General features: G+C 59.7%; 1 protein-coding gene and 1 long non-coding RNA gene across 2 annotated transcripts; one reads left to right on the plus strand and one right to left on the minus strand.

Annotated features, from left to right (window-relative positions):
- LOC136302900 (Fc receptor-like protein 2) lies at positions 1-4,256 on the minus strand. Its single transcript, XM_066206487.1, has 10 exons — positions 4,208-4,256; positions 3,564-3,584; positions 3,278-3,475; positions 2,733-2,999; positions 1,937-2,206; positions 1,545-1,790; positions 1,378-1,464; positions 794-815; positions 658-719; positions 1-38 (listed from the first exon to the last, which is right to left on the minus strand). Exons 1-10 carry the CDS (start codon positions 4,254-4,256, stop codon positions 1-3), a joined length of 1,260 nt encoding a protein of 419 aa, XP_066062584.1.
- A 5,367-nt stretch (positions 4,257-9,623) lies between these two features.
- Positions 9,624-10,356, plus strand: LOC136303264 (uncharacterized). Its single transcript, XR_010724201.1, has 3 exons — positions 9,624-9,704; positions 10,111-10,132; positions 10,220-10,356. It is a non-coding gene; the product is annotated as an uncharacterized lncRNA (long non-coding RNA).
- The last annotated feature ends 2,327 nt before the right edge of the window (positions 10,357-12,683 follow it).

Here is a 12,683-nt window from a genome sequence, read left to right on the forward strand (position 1 = left end):
CTATTCTTCAATCAATGCAAAACCAGCACAGGCATGTACTGTAAGAAAATGAGTCATGGGTGAAACCAAGCAAAAGAACGCCCAGAACATGTAAACTCGAAAGTATTTTTGAAATATGCATAATCTTCTTGAATATGTATTCAATCTATACAATGACAAAGGTACACAAGAAGAATCGTTATAGAGAACTGTGCACCTTGGGCTGTTGCCCAGCACCCAGCACGCTGTTTGCTGTCCCTTTGCTACCTTATTAATATTTAAAGATATTAAGGAGTGTGCCTAGTTTCTCACACAGTTTAATCAAAATGCTGAAGTTCAGGTACAGTAGAGGGAAAAGGGTCATGGGCCGGCCCGGCACTGGGTGAGGGAAGGACGAGCCCAGTGGGGTGCAGTGAAGAGGAAGAAGGGACCACTGAGGGGAATCGATGTCCCCAGCGCTGCCAGTGTCTCCAGTGTCACAGCCCACTCTCAAAGGTGTCATGGGGATCCTACTGTCCCTCATGGGATTCTGGCAGGTCTGCGTTGGTCACTTGTGGATCCCGAGGTGTGGCAGGACCAGGGGACACCAGTGGGGGCCCGGAGAGTGACACCAGTTGTGGGGACCTGAGTGGGGGGTGACACCTGGGGATGATGTTTCCGTGTCCCCCCTGTACTCACCCCCTGTCTGCTCAGTGCCCATGACGTGGGGGTCCTGCACTGCCCCCTCCTCTGGGGGGGTCCTGTGGGGTAAGAGGGGTCTGAGGGGTGTCTGGGGAGGGGCAAAGGAGAGTCCCAGCCAGAGCCCCGCACTCACCTGTCCTGGGGCGTCCTGGCAGCTGCAAGATTAAGGAGAGAGGGTGACCTTGGGGACCCCAGGACCACTGAACCTTCCTGGGAACACGGCTGCTCCAAACACCCACAGGACCCCTAATTTCCACTGCAGCCCCGATTCCCAACAGACGCTTGATTCCCCCCCAGTCACTCCACGCACCCCTGGAACCCCCCAAAACTTCTGCAGTGCCCCCACCACCCCTCAGTGTCTGTGACCCACTGTGCCCCAGAACCCCAAGCCAGGCAGAGAGAGGCACCCCCCAAACTCCCCCAGGCCACCAGAAAGATCCCCCAACATCCCTGCATGGCCCTTGAAGACGTCCCCAAACCATCCAGGAGTTCACAGTGGCACCCCAATGCTCCTCAAAGCCCACCCAGGGATGGCCCTGGAACACAACCAATTCTCCAAATTCTCCAAATTCCCCCCAAATCCCCCAGGACCCCCAGCTGAGGTCACTGTGGGCTCAGTTTTCCCCAGCTCAGGGGCCCTGGGTGCTGCCCCAGCTCTGCCCCACTCTGGGGGCTTCCCCTCACTCCAGGACCCCCATCCCCCCCATTGTCACCCACCCCAGTGGTGCCAGCAGTGACAGCCCCCGATGACAGCCAGGAGCAGGAACAGGAACAGGAGGGTCCTGCCGACATTCACAGCCACTGCTGGGGACAGAGGGGGACACATTGGGGTCAGTGTGAACCCTGGGGGTCCTGAACACCCCGGTGACTCCTTGTGAGCCCACCTGTGACCCAGGGTGAGTCAGGGGTCACCTCCAGGGCCAGCTCAGCGCTGAGTGCCCGGAAAACGCGGTGCCCATCCTGTCCCAGCTCGTTGGTGGCCATGCACTGGTAGGTGCCTGAATGTTCCACACTGATTTTCCCAAGCTCCATAACGGGACCCCGGGCCACCTCCTGGCCATTGTGCAGCCAGGTGAAGGTGACAGGGGCTGAGCCCACCTGCACCAAGCAGCGCAGGGTCACGGGGTCACCTGCGTGCACCTGGTGTGACAGGGGACCGGGGGTGATGGTGACATTGGCCACGGGCACTGTGGGGACACAGACAGGGCTGGCATCCGGTGAGGTGGGATGGGGGTGCTGCGGTTGGGATCACCCCCAGCCCGAGGGTCCTGCTCACCCAGGACGGTGACATTCAGGGGGTCACTCTCAGCCACAATGTCCCCATCGCTGACCCGGCAGTGATACTGGCCACTGTCATTGTCCCCAACGCGGCGCAGCTCCAGGTTGGGGCCGGTGCCCAGCAGTGTCCCTGAGCCCCCACGGTGCCAGGTGAAGGACAGGGGACCTGTCCCCGCGGCCACCGCACAGCTCAGCACCAGGCAGTCCCCCAGTGCCACCTGTCCCCCGGGGGGCTGTGCTGACACGGACACCCCCGAGAGCAGGACCTCTGTGGGAGAGGGGACAGCAAGGGTCAGTGAGGGACACCAGGGGACAATGAGGAACACGGGGCAGGAGGGGGGGGCGGAGAGGGGCAGGGGAATCCCAATGAATAAGAGGGGGGGGCAGAGCCTGGAAAAGAACCCTAAAGAACATGGGGGGGTTCAGGGAGGGGACACCTGGAGAGGCAGGGGGGTAACCCAGGGAGGGTGTGGGGACCCAGGGAGGGGATGGTGTGACCTGGGGACCGTGGGGGCAGAGCAGGGAGAGGTGGGGTTGACTCAGAGATGGGCGAAGCGACCCAGTGAGGGATGTGTAGATGAGGAGGGAGACTCAAGCAGTGACGGGGGGACATAGGAAAAGTTTACAGGAAAGATGGGGGTGCCCACGTAGGGCTGGGGGATCCTGTGAGAGAGCCGGGAATGGATTCAAGACACGTAGCAGAGATGGGGGATCTCAGCAGTAATGGGGGTCTGCAGGCAGTGCTGGGGGTCCCCAACCAGGGGACCCAGGGAGGCTGTGGGGGTGAGGCTCACCGTGCACTGTCACTGTCACCGGCGCTGACTCCTGCCACCCCCGTGATACCCCGGAGTTCACCCAGACCCGGCAGCGGTAGCGGCCGCTGTGGTGCAGGTGCAGAGGGGACAGGGACAGCTCGGTCCTGGGGAGGGTCTTAATCAGCTCCTTGTTCCCACGGTAGAATCGCACCTCAGTGACCAACAGGTCCCACCGGCATTGGCAGCGCAGTTTCACCGTGTCCCCCTCCAGCAGTGGCCGTGCCGGCACCTGCAGCACCAAGGGGCCTATGGGACAGAGGGGTCCCATCACACTGGGGTGGTCTCGTTTTTGTGGGGACCCCATTGGGTCACAGCCAGAGCACCAGGGGTCCCCAATTCCACAAACAGGGTCCCCCCGCACTGGGATGCTCTGGGATGTCCCCGTGTGCAGGGGACAGGCTCAGGCCACACCAAGAAGTGACCCATGGAGCGGAGCCCACCCAGAGCCCTTGGGGTGCCACAGGTGGTTGAGGACACCCAAATCCCCCTCACCGTCTGAGACAGTCACGGGGGGCTGAGCCCACTGCCAGGTCTGTCACACTCGTAGCTGCCACTCTCGGTGACAGTGAAGTGATCGGGCCCCTCCAGCCACCAGCGCTGCCCGTCCCTGTACCAGGTGGTGGCACCGGTGGTCCCCAAGCCCTGGCAGGTCAGTGTCACCCGGTCCCACGGCACCGCCGGCCTCCAGGGGGGCTCCACCAGGAGCTGGGTGGTCTGGGCACCTGCGGGTGACAGGGGACACCAGCCTGCCAGGGCCATCATGGGGCTGGGGACAGCGGGGTGGGGACATGGCATCCCCTGAGGACTCACCAGCGAGGCCGAGGGTCTGGGCTGGAAGGGAGAAGGGACAGGGCTGGGTGGGGACAGCAGCACCTGGGGGACATGGTGTGGTGTCTGTCCCCAGACTGCCTGCAGTGGGAACACTGATGTAGCACAGAGGTCTTGAGGACAGGGACACCTCAGTCACCCTGGGCTGAGGCAGGACATGGGGACACTGTGGACACCCCATTCTCCTCCAGGTCACCACCACCATCCTCACAGCCCTGGTCCCATCAGCAACATCCCCATGGCCCGTCATCCCATTCTAATGGAACCCATCCCCACAGCCCATCTGCATTGTACATGGCTCTTGTCCCTGTCCCTGCATCCCTGTGCCCCTGTCCCTGTCCTCACAACTGCTATAGCCCCAAGGTTCCTTTGCCACATCCTTGTCCCCACATCTCTATCCCCCTTTTCCCGTCCCCACATCCCATTTCCCCTCTTCTTGTCCCCCTTTTCCTGTCCCCACAACCACCCCACTCCTCTGCTCACACTGGTGTCCATGCCCATGCACTGGCTCTGCTGGCCTTGGGGACCTCAGGGGACCCCGCAGCCCCCCTGTGCCCCCTCCCCACCAGTCTCTGCCTCACCAGGGCCCATCCCCGGGGTGTCAGGCCCGTGCCCGGGGCACTCACCCCACAGGAGCAGCGCCACCTTCCCGGCCATCCCCGTGTCCCCGGCCATGTGCACTGCTGTCACTCACTGCCAGGGGTGGCTGTTGGCTGAGTGGCAGTTCTTTGGCAAAATGGGAAGGAAGTGGGGTCAGATCTCATCCTCATGCGTAGGTGGCACTTGCTGGGGTCAGGTTGGCCACAAGCTGGTGACAGGCTGTGGGCAGGGTGGGGACAGGGTGGGGACAAGGCTGGGTGGCACAAGATGGGACAGGGGGTTCCAGGAGTGGGAGGCTTAATGGTTTTGGGGAGCCAAGGATGGGTGTCCAGGGGAATGGAGCTACTGAGGAGTGGGAGTCACCAGGGATGGGGGTGTCATGGGACTTGGGGTCCCCAGGGCTGGGGGACTCAGGGATGGGAGTCCCAGGGGAACATGGGCTCCAGGGACTTCGAGTCATGGGATGGGTGTACTAGGAATGGAGTGCAGGGGGAATGCGTCAGGCTCGTGGGAATGGGGATCTTCTGAGAGAATTCATGTCCTGGGGGAAAGGGGGTTGTAGGGCATGTCATTTGTGGAGAGGGTTCCTCTGAATGGGGGTCCTGGGCCATGGAGATCTTAGGGAATGTAAGTACTCGGGTGGGGGTTCCAGGGAGAGGGGACATAAGAAATGGAGGTCCTATGTTTGAGTTCCCATGGGAATGGGGGTCCAGGGATGGACAGTGGCCCGATGAGCCCATGGGTCACAGCTCCTTCAAGGGGTGTACCTCACCTTTTGGGTAGACCCAGGGCCCCGCTCTGACCCCCTCATATGTGTCTGGTTTGGGGGAGGCACCACAAGGCAATTCTGAAAGGCTAACCCCCGGTGATATTTTCCTCTTCACATTATCCATTTTCTTCCTCATTCCCCTCAATTTCACAACGCCCCAGTTCATGCCTTGATAACCCTGGGGGGCACCTGAGCAGGGAACGGGTTGGGAGAACCCCAGCGTGGGGGAAGCAGGGGTGAGGGGTCTGCAGGGAGGGGTGGGAGGCTGTGGGGGATGGGGGTGTCGGGCTGTGTCCCTCAACACTTTCACTTTCTCTCTCCTGCAGCAGAAGGAAGAGGCCGTTCATGCTGAGTGTCACACGGGGGGCGGGTTCTGCCTCACAGGGGACACATGCTGTCCAAGGGGTCCTGTCCTGGGGGATGGCAGCTCCGGGAGGGTTCCAGACTCCTCCATTCTCACTCATCCCCTGCAGGATGTGAGCCAGCAAGAGCAGCTCGGGAATGGAGCCCCAGGCAGGAAGGAGCTCCCCAACTCCTCCTCCTTGAAGCCAGTGGCCATCCAAGTGCGGGGCCCAGCCATGGCCCAGCCCCAGTGCACAGGGATGGGCATTGGCCAGCCCTGCTCTGGCCAGCCCCAGGTGGCAGCCACGACCTGAGGCTCCCCCCGCCCCCTTGGCTTTGATTCTGGCAGCTTGAGAGCTGCTGCAAAGGTGACAATTCTGTGGCAGGAAAAGGCCTGGCTGTGGTTTGTTGGGCCCTGCAAGAAGCACAAAAGCCAATGGGAGCCCAAGCAGTGGCTCTGCGAGGGCCTTGGATGGTTTTCAGAGCAGGGCTGGCTGCAAACCCCCCTGCAGGGGCAGCTGTGAGGGAAGCAGTCCGGAAATGCAGCAATTGATCATTTTGTCCCTCTCAGCAAGGGGCTGAGAGAGCCCCAGAAGTTCTGCAGATCCCACACCCATCTGCTCAACAACCTGACCGGGACCCTCCTTCCTGAACAAAACCTGCAGCCCTTTGGAACCTCCCAGAAAGAATGTTTGTGTTCTGAATGTAGACACCAGAAGAGAGGGAAAAGTGTGGAAATACTGAGCAGGGGCTCCAGCCATGGATCTGGGGAACAGGGGTGTCCCAGCAGGAGCAGGGAGTGCCCAGGCAGGGGAATTCAGGGCAGGGTGGAGTGCATTTCCCAGGGAAGCAGACCCTGAGGGACACACGGGCAGTTCCATGAATTCCTGTGCTCTGTTTCAAGGATGGACAGAGTTTCTCCCCTGTTGGGAGCAGAAGCCATGGGAGGTAAATCAAGTTTGAGGGTGGGAAGGAGGAAAATGGGCAGAGTTCCTAAATGTGGCCCAACCAAAGCCTTCCCTGTGGGCTGGGTTGCTGCCAGCAGGCCGGGAACAATCCCATGGACCTGCTGGAGACTCAGGGAGATTCCACACTCTGTGTTATTCACAAGCAAACGCTGCTGTGGGATGCACCAATGGGCTCCTGAAGGGAACCAGAAAGTCTCATTTCTCTGTGATTTGTTTCAGTTTTTATTGTGACTTGTTGGGAGGGCAACAATTAAAAGTATTCTATCAGCCAGATCATTTTCTACATTTTCAGCGTGATTTTGCCGAATTTTTTTTTCACTGGAATAAAAATCTTGTGGGAAAACATTTTTGCCTTTATTTCCTGCATGTCTAATTTTGTCTCAACCAACTGGGCGTCCGGCAATTAGAGCAAATTCACCTCCATCTCTGAATTCCTTCTAGACATGGAGACCCCCATTCCCTCGGACCCCCATTCTCAAGAACACCCATTTTTGGCTCTCCACAACCCCTGAGACCCCCACTCCTGGGAACACCATCCCCCACTTAGCCGCCAGACCATCCCATAATGTCCCCAGCCTGTCCCCTGCTGTGTCTCCACCTTTCCCCCACCCTGCCCCCACCAACACGTGGGGATGAGGTGCGACCTTTCTCTTTGTCCAAAGAGCCGCCACCCACGGGACCGGTGGCCACAGCAGCGAGTGACAGCCAGTGCACATGGCTGGGGACACGGGGATGGCCGGGAAGGTGGCGCTGCTTCTGTGGGGTGAGTGCCCCGGGCACGGGCCTGACACCCCGGGGATGGGCCCTGGTGGGCCAGAGACCGGTGGGGAGAGGGCACAGGGGGGCTGCGGGGTCCCCTGAGGTCCCCAAGGCAGGGACCAAAGAACAGGGATGCAGGGACAGGGACAAGGGCCACATACCATGGGGATGGGGCATGAAGACAGGTGCCATTGGAATGGGATCATGGGCACAGGGCAATGACGATGTGGCTGTTGGGACAGGAGCTGTGAGGATGGTGGTGGTGTCCTGGATGAGCATGGGGTGTCCACAGTGTCCCCATGTCCTGCCTCAGCCCAGGGTGACTGAGGTGTGCCTTACCTCAACACCTCTGTGCTACACCAGTGTTCCTTTGGGGACAGTCTGCAGTGAGACACAGCACCGGATTCCCCAGGTGCTGCTGTCCCTGCAGGGCCCCCCCCCATCCAGCCCTTGTCCCTTCTCCCTTCCAGCCCAGACCCTCGGCCTCGCTGGTGAGTCCTCGGCAGATGCCATGTCTCCACCCCACTGTCCCCAGCCCCGTGGTGGCCCTGGCAGGCTGGTGTCCCCTGTCACCCACAGGTGCCCAGACCACTGAGATCCTGGTGGAGCCTCCCTGGACACCAGCAGTGCTGTGGGACCAGGTGACACTGACCTGCCAGGGCTCAGGGACTGCCGGTGCCACCACCTGGTACAAGGACGGGCAGCGTTGGGGACAGCAGAGATCCGGACACTTCACTGTCACCGAGAGTGGCAGCTACAAGTGTGACAGACCTGGCAGTGGGCGCAGCCTCCCCGTTAGAGTCTTAAATGGTGAGGGGGGTTTCAGGGTCTCCAGCCTGGCACCTGCAGGGTCCCCGAGGGCTCTGGGTGGTCTCCGCTCTATGGGTCACCTCCTGGTGTGACCAGAGCCCGTCCCCTGCACACGGGGACATCCGAGAGCATCCCAGTCTGAGGGGACTCTTCCCGTGCAATGGGTGGCCCCTGATCCCCCCCAGTGCCATCAGGACTCTTCAGATGCCCCCGGTGTGACAGGATCCCTCTGTCCGCCAGACTGGCTGGTGCTGCAGGTGCCGGCGCGGCCGCTGCTGGAGGGGGACACGGCGACACTGCGCTGCCGGAGCTACCAGGGCAAATCGCTCACCAGTGTGCACTTCTTTCATGAAAGGAAGGATCTTGGAGGGCCCCATGACAGGACCGAGCTGTCCCTGTTCCCCCTGCAGCTGCACCACAGCGGCCGCTACCGCTGCAGGGGCAGGGTGGGGGCTGTAATGCCAGAGTGGATGGAGTCACAGCTGGTGACAGTGACAGTGCGCAGTGAGTGCAGGAATGGGGACAGGCAACCCTGACATCCTCCGAGGGTTTCCCCCCTCTACCTGCATCCTTCATCCTTCCCTTCACTCCTCCCTGCGTCACCCAAAATTTCCCAAGTGCCTCCTTGTTCCCCCATGACTGCCCGGTTCCCTCTCCACATCCCTCATCCCTCTCTCTGTCCCCCCACCCCTCCCTGGGATCCCACACCCCTTCCAAGGTCCCCGCTCAAACCTCTGGTTGCACTTCCGTCCCTGGGTCCACCCACCCCTCTCCAAACCCCACATCATTCCCTGAGTCTCCTCAGTCTCTTGTGTAGTCCCCCATCCCTGCCTGGCTCTCTCCACCTTTCCATGGGGTCACTCCATGGTCACCAGATCCCAACGCACCTCCCAGGGTCCACTTCTCCCTGGGGTCCTCTGTGCTCCCCTCCAATCCCCCCTCCTTCCCGTCTTGTGTCCTCCACCCATCATGGCAAGATCATCTTACCTGTGTCTCCCCGCAGGGGTCCCCGTCTCGGGGGTGTCCGTGTCAGTGCGGCCCCCCGGGGGACAGGTGGCACTGGGGGACCGCCTGCTGCTGAGCTGTGCGGTGGCCATGGGGACAGGTCCCCGGTCCTTCACCTGGCACCGGGGGGGCTCTGGGACACCGCTGGGCAGTGGCCCCCACCTGGAGCTGCGCCATGTTGGGGACAATGACAGTGGCCAATACCAGTGCCGGGTCAGTGATGGGGACAGCACGGCCGAGAGTGTCCCCCTGAATGTCACCGTCCTGGGTAAGCGGGACCCTCAGGCTGGGGGTGGCCTCACCCACAGCATGCTCCAGGAAACTCTCATCCCTGTGTCCCTGTCCCTCTTGCTGGCTGCCAGCCCCTCCCCCCACCCTCACCCTGTCTGTGTCCCCACAGTGCCCGTGGCCAATGCCACCATCACCCCCGGTCCCCTGTCACACCAGGTGCACACAGGTGACCCCGTGACCCTGCGCTGCTCGGTGCAGGTGGGCTCAGCCCCTGTCAACTTCACCTGGCTGCACAATGGCCAGGAGGTGGCCCGGGGTCCTGTCCTGGAGCTTGGGGACGTCAGTGTGGGACATTCGGGCACCTACCAGTGCGTGGCCACCAACCAGCTGGGACAGGACGGGCACCGCGTGTTCCGAGCACTCAGCCCTGAGCTGGCCTTGGAGGTGACCCCTGGCTCACCCTGGGTCACAGGTGGGCTCACACGGGGTCACCGGGGTGTTCAGGACCCCCGGGGTTCAGAGTGTCCCCAATGCGTCCCCCTCTGTCACCAGCATTGGCCACAGTGGTTGCTTATTCCGTCCTGTCCTTGGTCGTGCTCATTGTTGCAGCTGTGGGCTGGCATCGGTGGAACAACGTGGGTGGGTGACAATGGGGGCAACAGGGGCCCTGGGGAGGTGGGAGGTCACCTGGAATGTGAGGGTGATTGGTGGCACCAACAGTCAATGACTTTGGCAGCGCTGAGTGCTCAGGCCTTTTGCTCAGCGTCCTCAAGGATTTGGGGTGGTGTTGGAGGGTCTTGCAGGCATGTTGGGGGTTCTCTCAGTGATCCTGCGGGAATTTGGAAAGTTCCCCTTTCTGCCAGGCTCTGGGTTCTGGGATCTCAGGTGGTCCAGAGCACTGTGGTGATTCAGGGGTTCTGGGGGCCATCAGGGATACTGGGGGGAGCTGGGGGAGAATTGAAGGCCTGGGGGTCGTTCAGGATTCCTGTGGGTGGATGGGGGCCTATTTGGACTCCAAAGTTACCACTTCAGTTTTCCTTTGCAGATGCCAGGAAGCACCAGGAAAGGTGAGTGCAGGCTCCAGCCATGATGCATCTTTTACCCAAACCACCAGAACCTTTCATCCCCTTCCACACACTCCCTTCTTCCCACAGGGCCCCCCCGGAGCCCCTGGCATCCCCCAGGGAGGATCCTCAGGCGACCTACATGCAGCTGCAGGGGCCACACGGGCAACCATGGGAGCCCAGTGACATCTATGACACTCTACAACAACCGTTGTGACACTCTGGGAAGCGGGAGGCACTGAGTGACACTGGAGGTGCTCCCTCCATGGCTCCTGTGCCTGCCCATCCTTCCAAGGGAGGTGGTCATGGGTCAGGGGGAGGCTACAAAGGGCACCCTGCGCTCCTCATTTCCTCTCCCAGTGCCCCCAGGGGCTCCCCCATCCCCTCCCCAACCCCCATCCAAATGCTCCAAGTACCCTCAGTGGCTTCCCCATTCTCTCCCCACAGTGCTGGCAGCACACCCAGGGGTTCCACATTCCCCCTCCCACTCTCCCTGTCCCATCTCACTGTAAAAGGGGCAGTCGGGGCGGATTCTTTCTGATCGATTTCTCGGATTAAAATGAAGCACAAATGCGGCAATATTATATCTGAGAACTGTTTATTGATAAATGAGGCTAAGTGTTCTTATGGGAGGGGGATAGAAGAGAGAATAGAGAGGGAAAGAGACAGAGAGAGAAACAGAAGACAGGGACAGCATTACCACAAGAACCCCGGGCACACTTTTGGCATCAGCTCGGCAGATGGAGTGTGTGTGTGGTGAGCCCTCGTGGCTTTTGTCAGTGGCTGGGTGGGATTTCCAAGTGGCGGCACCTGCGTGTCTCTGGCAACGCTGAGTCATGGCTGTGTGCTGGCTGTGGGCTAGTGCTGTGGCACTGGTGGCTTTGGGCTGGCTGCTACGGGCAGGTTCTGGGGTGCAGCAGGCTCGTTGCTGCGGGGAACACGGGAAAAATGGCAGAGATGGCAGGTGTGTGCAGGCAGCCTCTGCTCCGCTGGGGAAGCTGTGGAGCACTGTGTTGGGGAAGCAGAGGAGCACCAGGTTGGGGAAGCGGTAGAGCACCAGGTCGTCGCAGGAATGAGCTGCCTCGCAGAAGCAGCAAAGCAGGGAAGAACGGCTGCAGACAGAGAAGGACCACCGGGAGGAAAAGTTGAGGCAGAGAGGAGGACCAAGCTGAACCTCCAAGCAAGCCCCTGATCCCCCCAAGAGACCCAAAGCAAAATCGCTGCTTTTGTGTCACGGTTAACTGCTTTTATTTGCTCATGTATAGCGTGTGTTGAGACAGAAATGAAAATCAGATTGAGTCCTCTCAACCCCCACGCTCCCCGTGGCCCTGCAATCCGCTTCCCAATGTTCCCAGTACACTACGTGGCTTACCATTGCCCATCCCATTTCCAAAGGAGCACAGTGACGCTGTTGTGCACCAGAACACAAAGACTCTGACTTGAGAAGGCCGAAAATTACTCCTTTATTCTTGGGATGTGTCTCCCTTCTTATGCTATTCTATGCAGACCAATTGGATTCATGAAACAAAGACAAACCTCCTCAATCACATTGGTCAGAGTAGAGGGACGTCAAGAAGAAGTCCCTCCTAGGGAAAGAAACGCAAACAATTTGCCCATACCAAAAGATGTCTCTTGTTTACAGAAAATTCCCTGGGAAAGGAATTTCAGGAAACCAAAACACCTCAGGCACCAACCAGGGCCACAGCACAGGACCTGGTTTCCTGCTCCTGGAACAAAAATGCAGCTTTTTTGGTTAAACGGACACAAATGTTTTTCTTTGCTCAGCTCTGTCAGGCTTTAGGAACAGAATTCGTCAATTTTTGGCTGCCAGTATGTCTTAGTTTGAAAGACAGGTGTCTTCTGGGGAGAGCAGGGCGTCCCTTGGAATGGGGAATGCAAACCTCCTCCCTCCTAGTTATTATAATTATGAAAAATTAAGGAGCTCTCAGGCAAAGATATGGGGATAGGGATAACAGATCTTTACTAGTATGTATAACAAGGCAAACAACCAGCAACAACCACAGCATTAATAATAAACAGAACCAGGAAGCCCGTAACAGCTTCCCTGAGCGCGGCACTTTCCCCTTTGGTGCAGTTCCGGGCACAGCCAGCAGGGGCGCTAGTGGCTCCCGGTGGGCGGGGCAGGTGCGGTGATCCCTCCGCGGCTGCAGGGGGCGCCTTAAGGCGGGCTCAGGGAGCGCACAGTCATGGTGGCTCTGTCCCAGATAGGAAGGGATGGAAGGGATAGATCAGAAACTCCAGAGCTGAGGCTGAAGGAATGGAAGGGATGGATCAGGAACTCCCAAGCTGTGGCTGAAGATGCAGGATGTCTCAGCAGGCAGGGGTTGTGGGCTACAGAGTAGTGAAAAGACTCAGAGCAGTGCTGAAGAAACAGCAGGAGGAGGGACAACAGTGACCCTGCTCCCAGCACAGCAACAGGCCCTACTTTAAGTGAGGCAGGCAATAACAAGATCCCAGTTCCATGGCTGGGCCCAGGAGCAGAGGCTCACCCCACACCAGAAGAAACAGGACTGAGCCGGGCACCTGCAGCAGC

The sequence above is a fragment of the Chamaea fasciata genome, unplaced genomic scaffold, assembly GCF_029207755.1.
Source record: "Chamaea fasciata isolate MVZ Bird 193981 ecotype frontalis unplaced genomic scaffold, bChaFas1.0.hap1 SCAF_31, whole genome shotgun sequence".
In the NCBI taxonomy this organism is placed as follows: Eukaryota; Metazoa; Chordata; class Aves; order Passeriformes; family Sylviidae; genus Chamaea; species Chamaea fasciata.

What these genes read in the sequence shown, in the direction of transcription:
- LOC136302900 (XM_066206487.1), bottom strand. Translation starts at nt 4,256, where the DNA reads ATGGCCGGGGACACGGGGATGGCCGGGAAGGTGGCGCTGCTCCTGTGG. An exon ending in GGTGGCGCTGCTCCTGTGGG is followed by an intron (nt 3,585 to 4,207) that starts GTGAGTGCCCCG and finishes TCTCCCTTCCAG; the next exon opens with CCCAGACCCTCGGCCTCGCT. An exon ending in CCTGAATGTCACCGTCCTGG is followed by an intron (nt 1,791 to 1,936) that starts GTGAGCAGGACC and finishes AGGTGCACGCAG; the next exon opens with GTGACCCCGTGACCCTGCGC.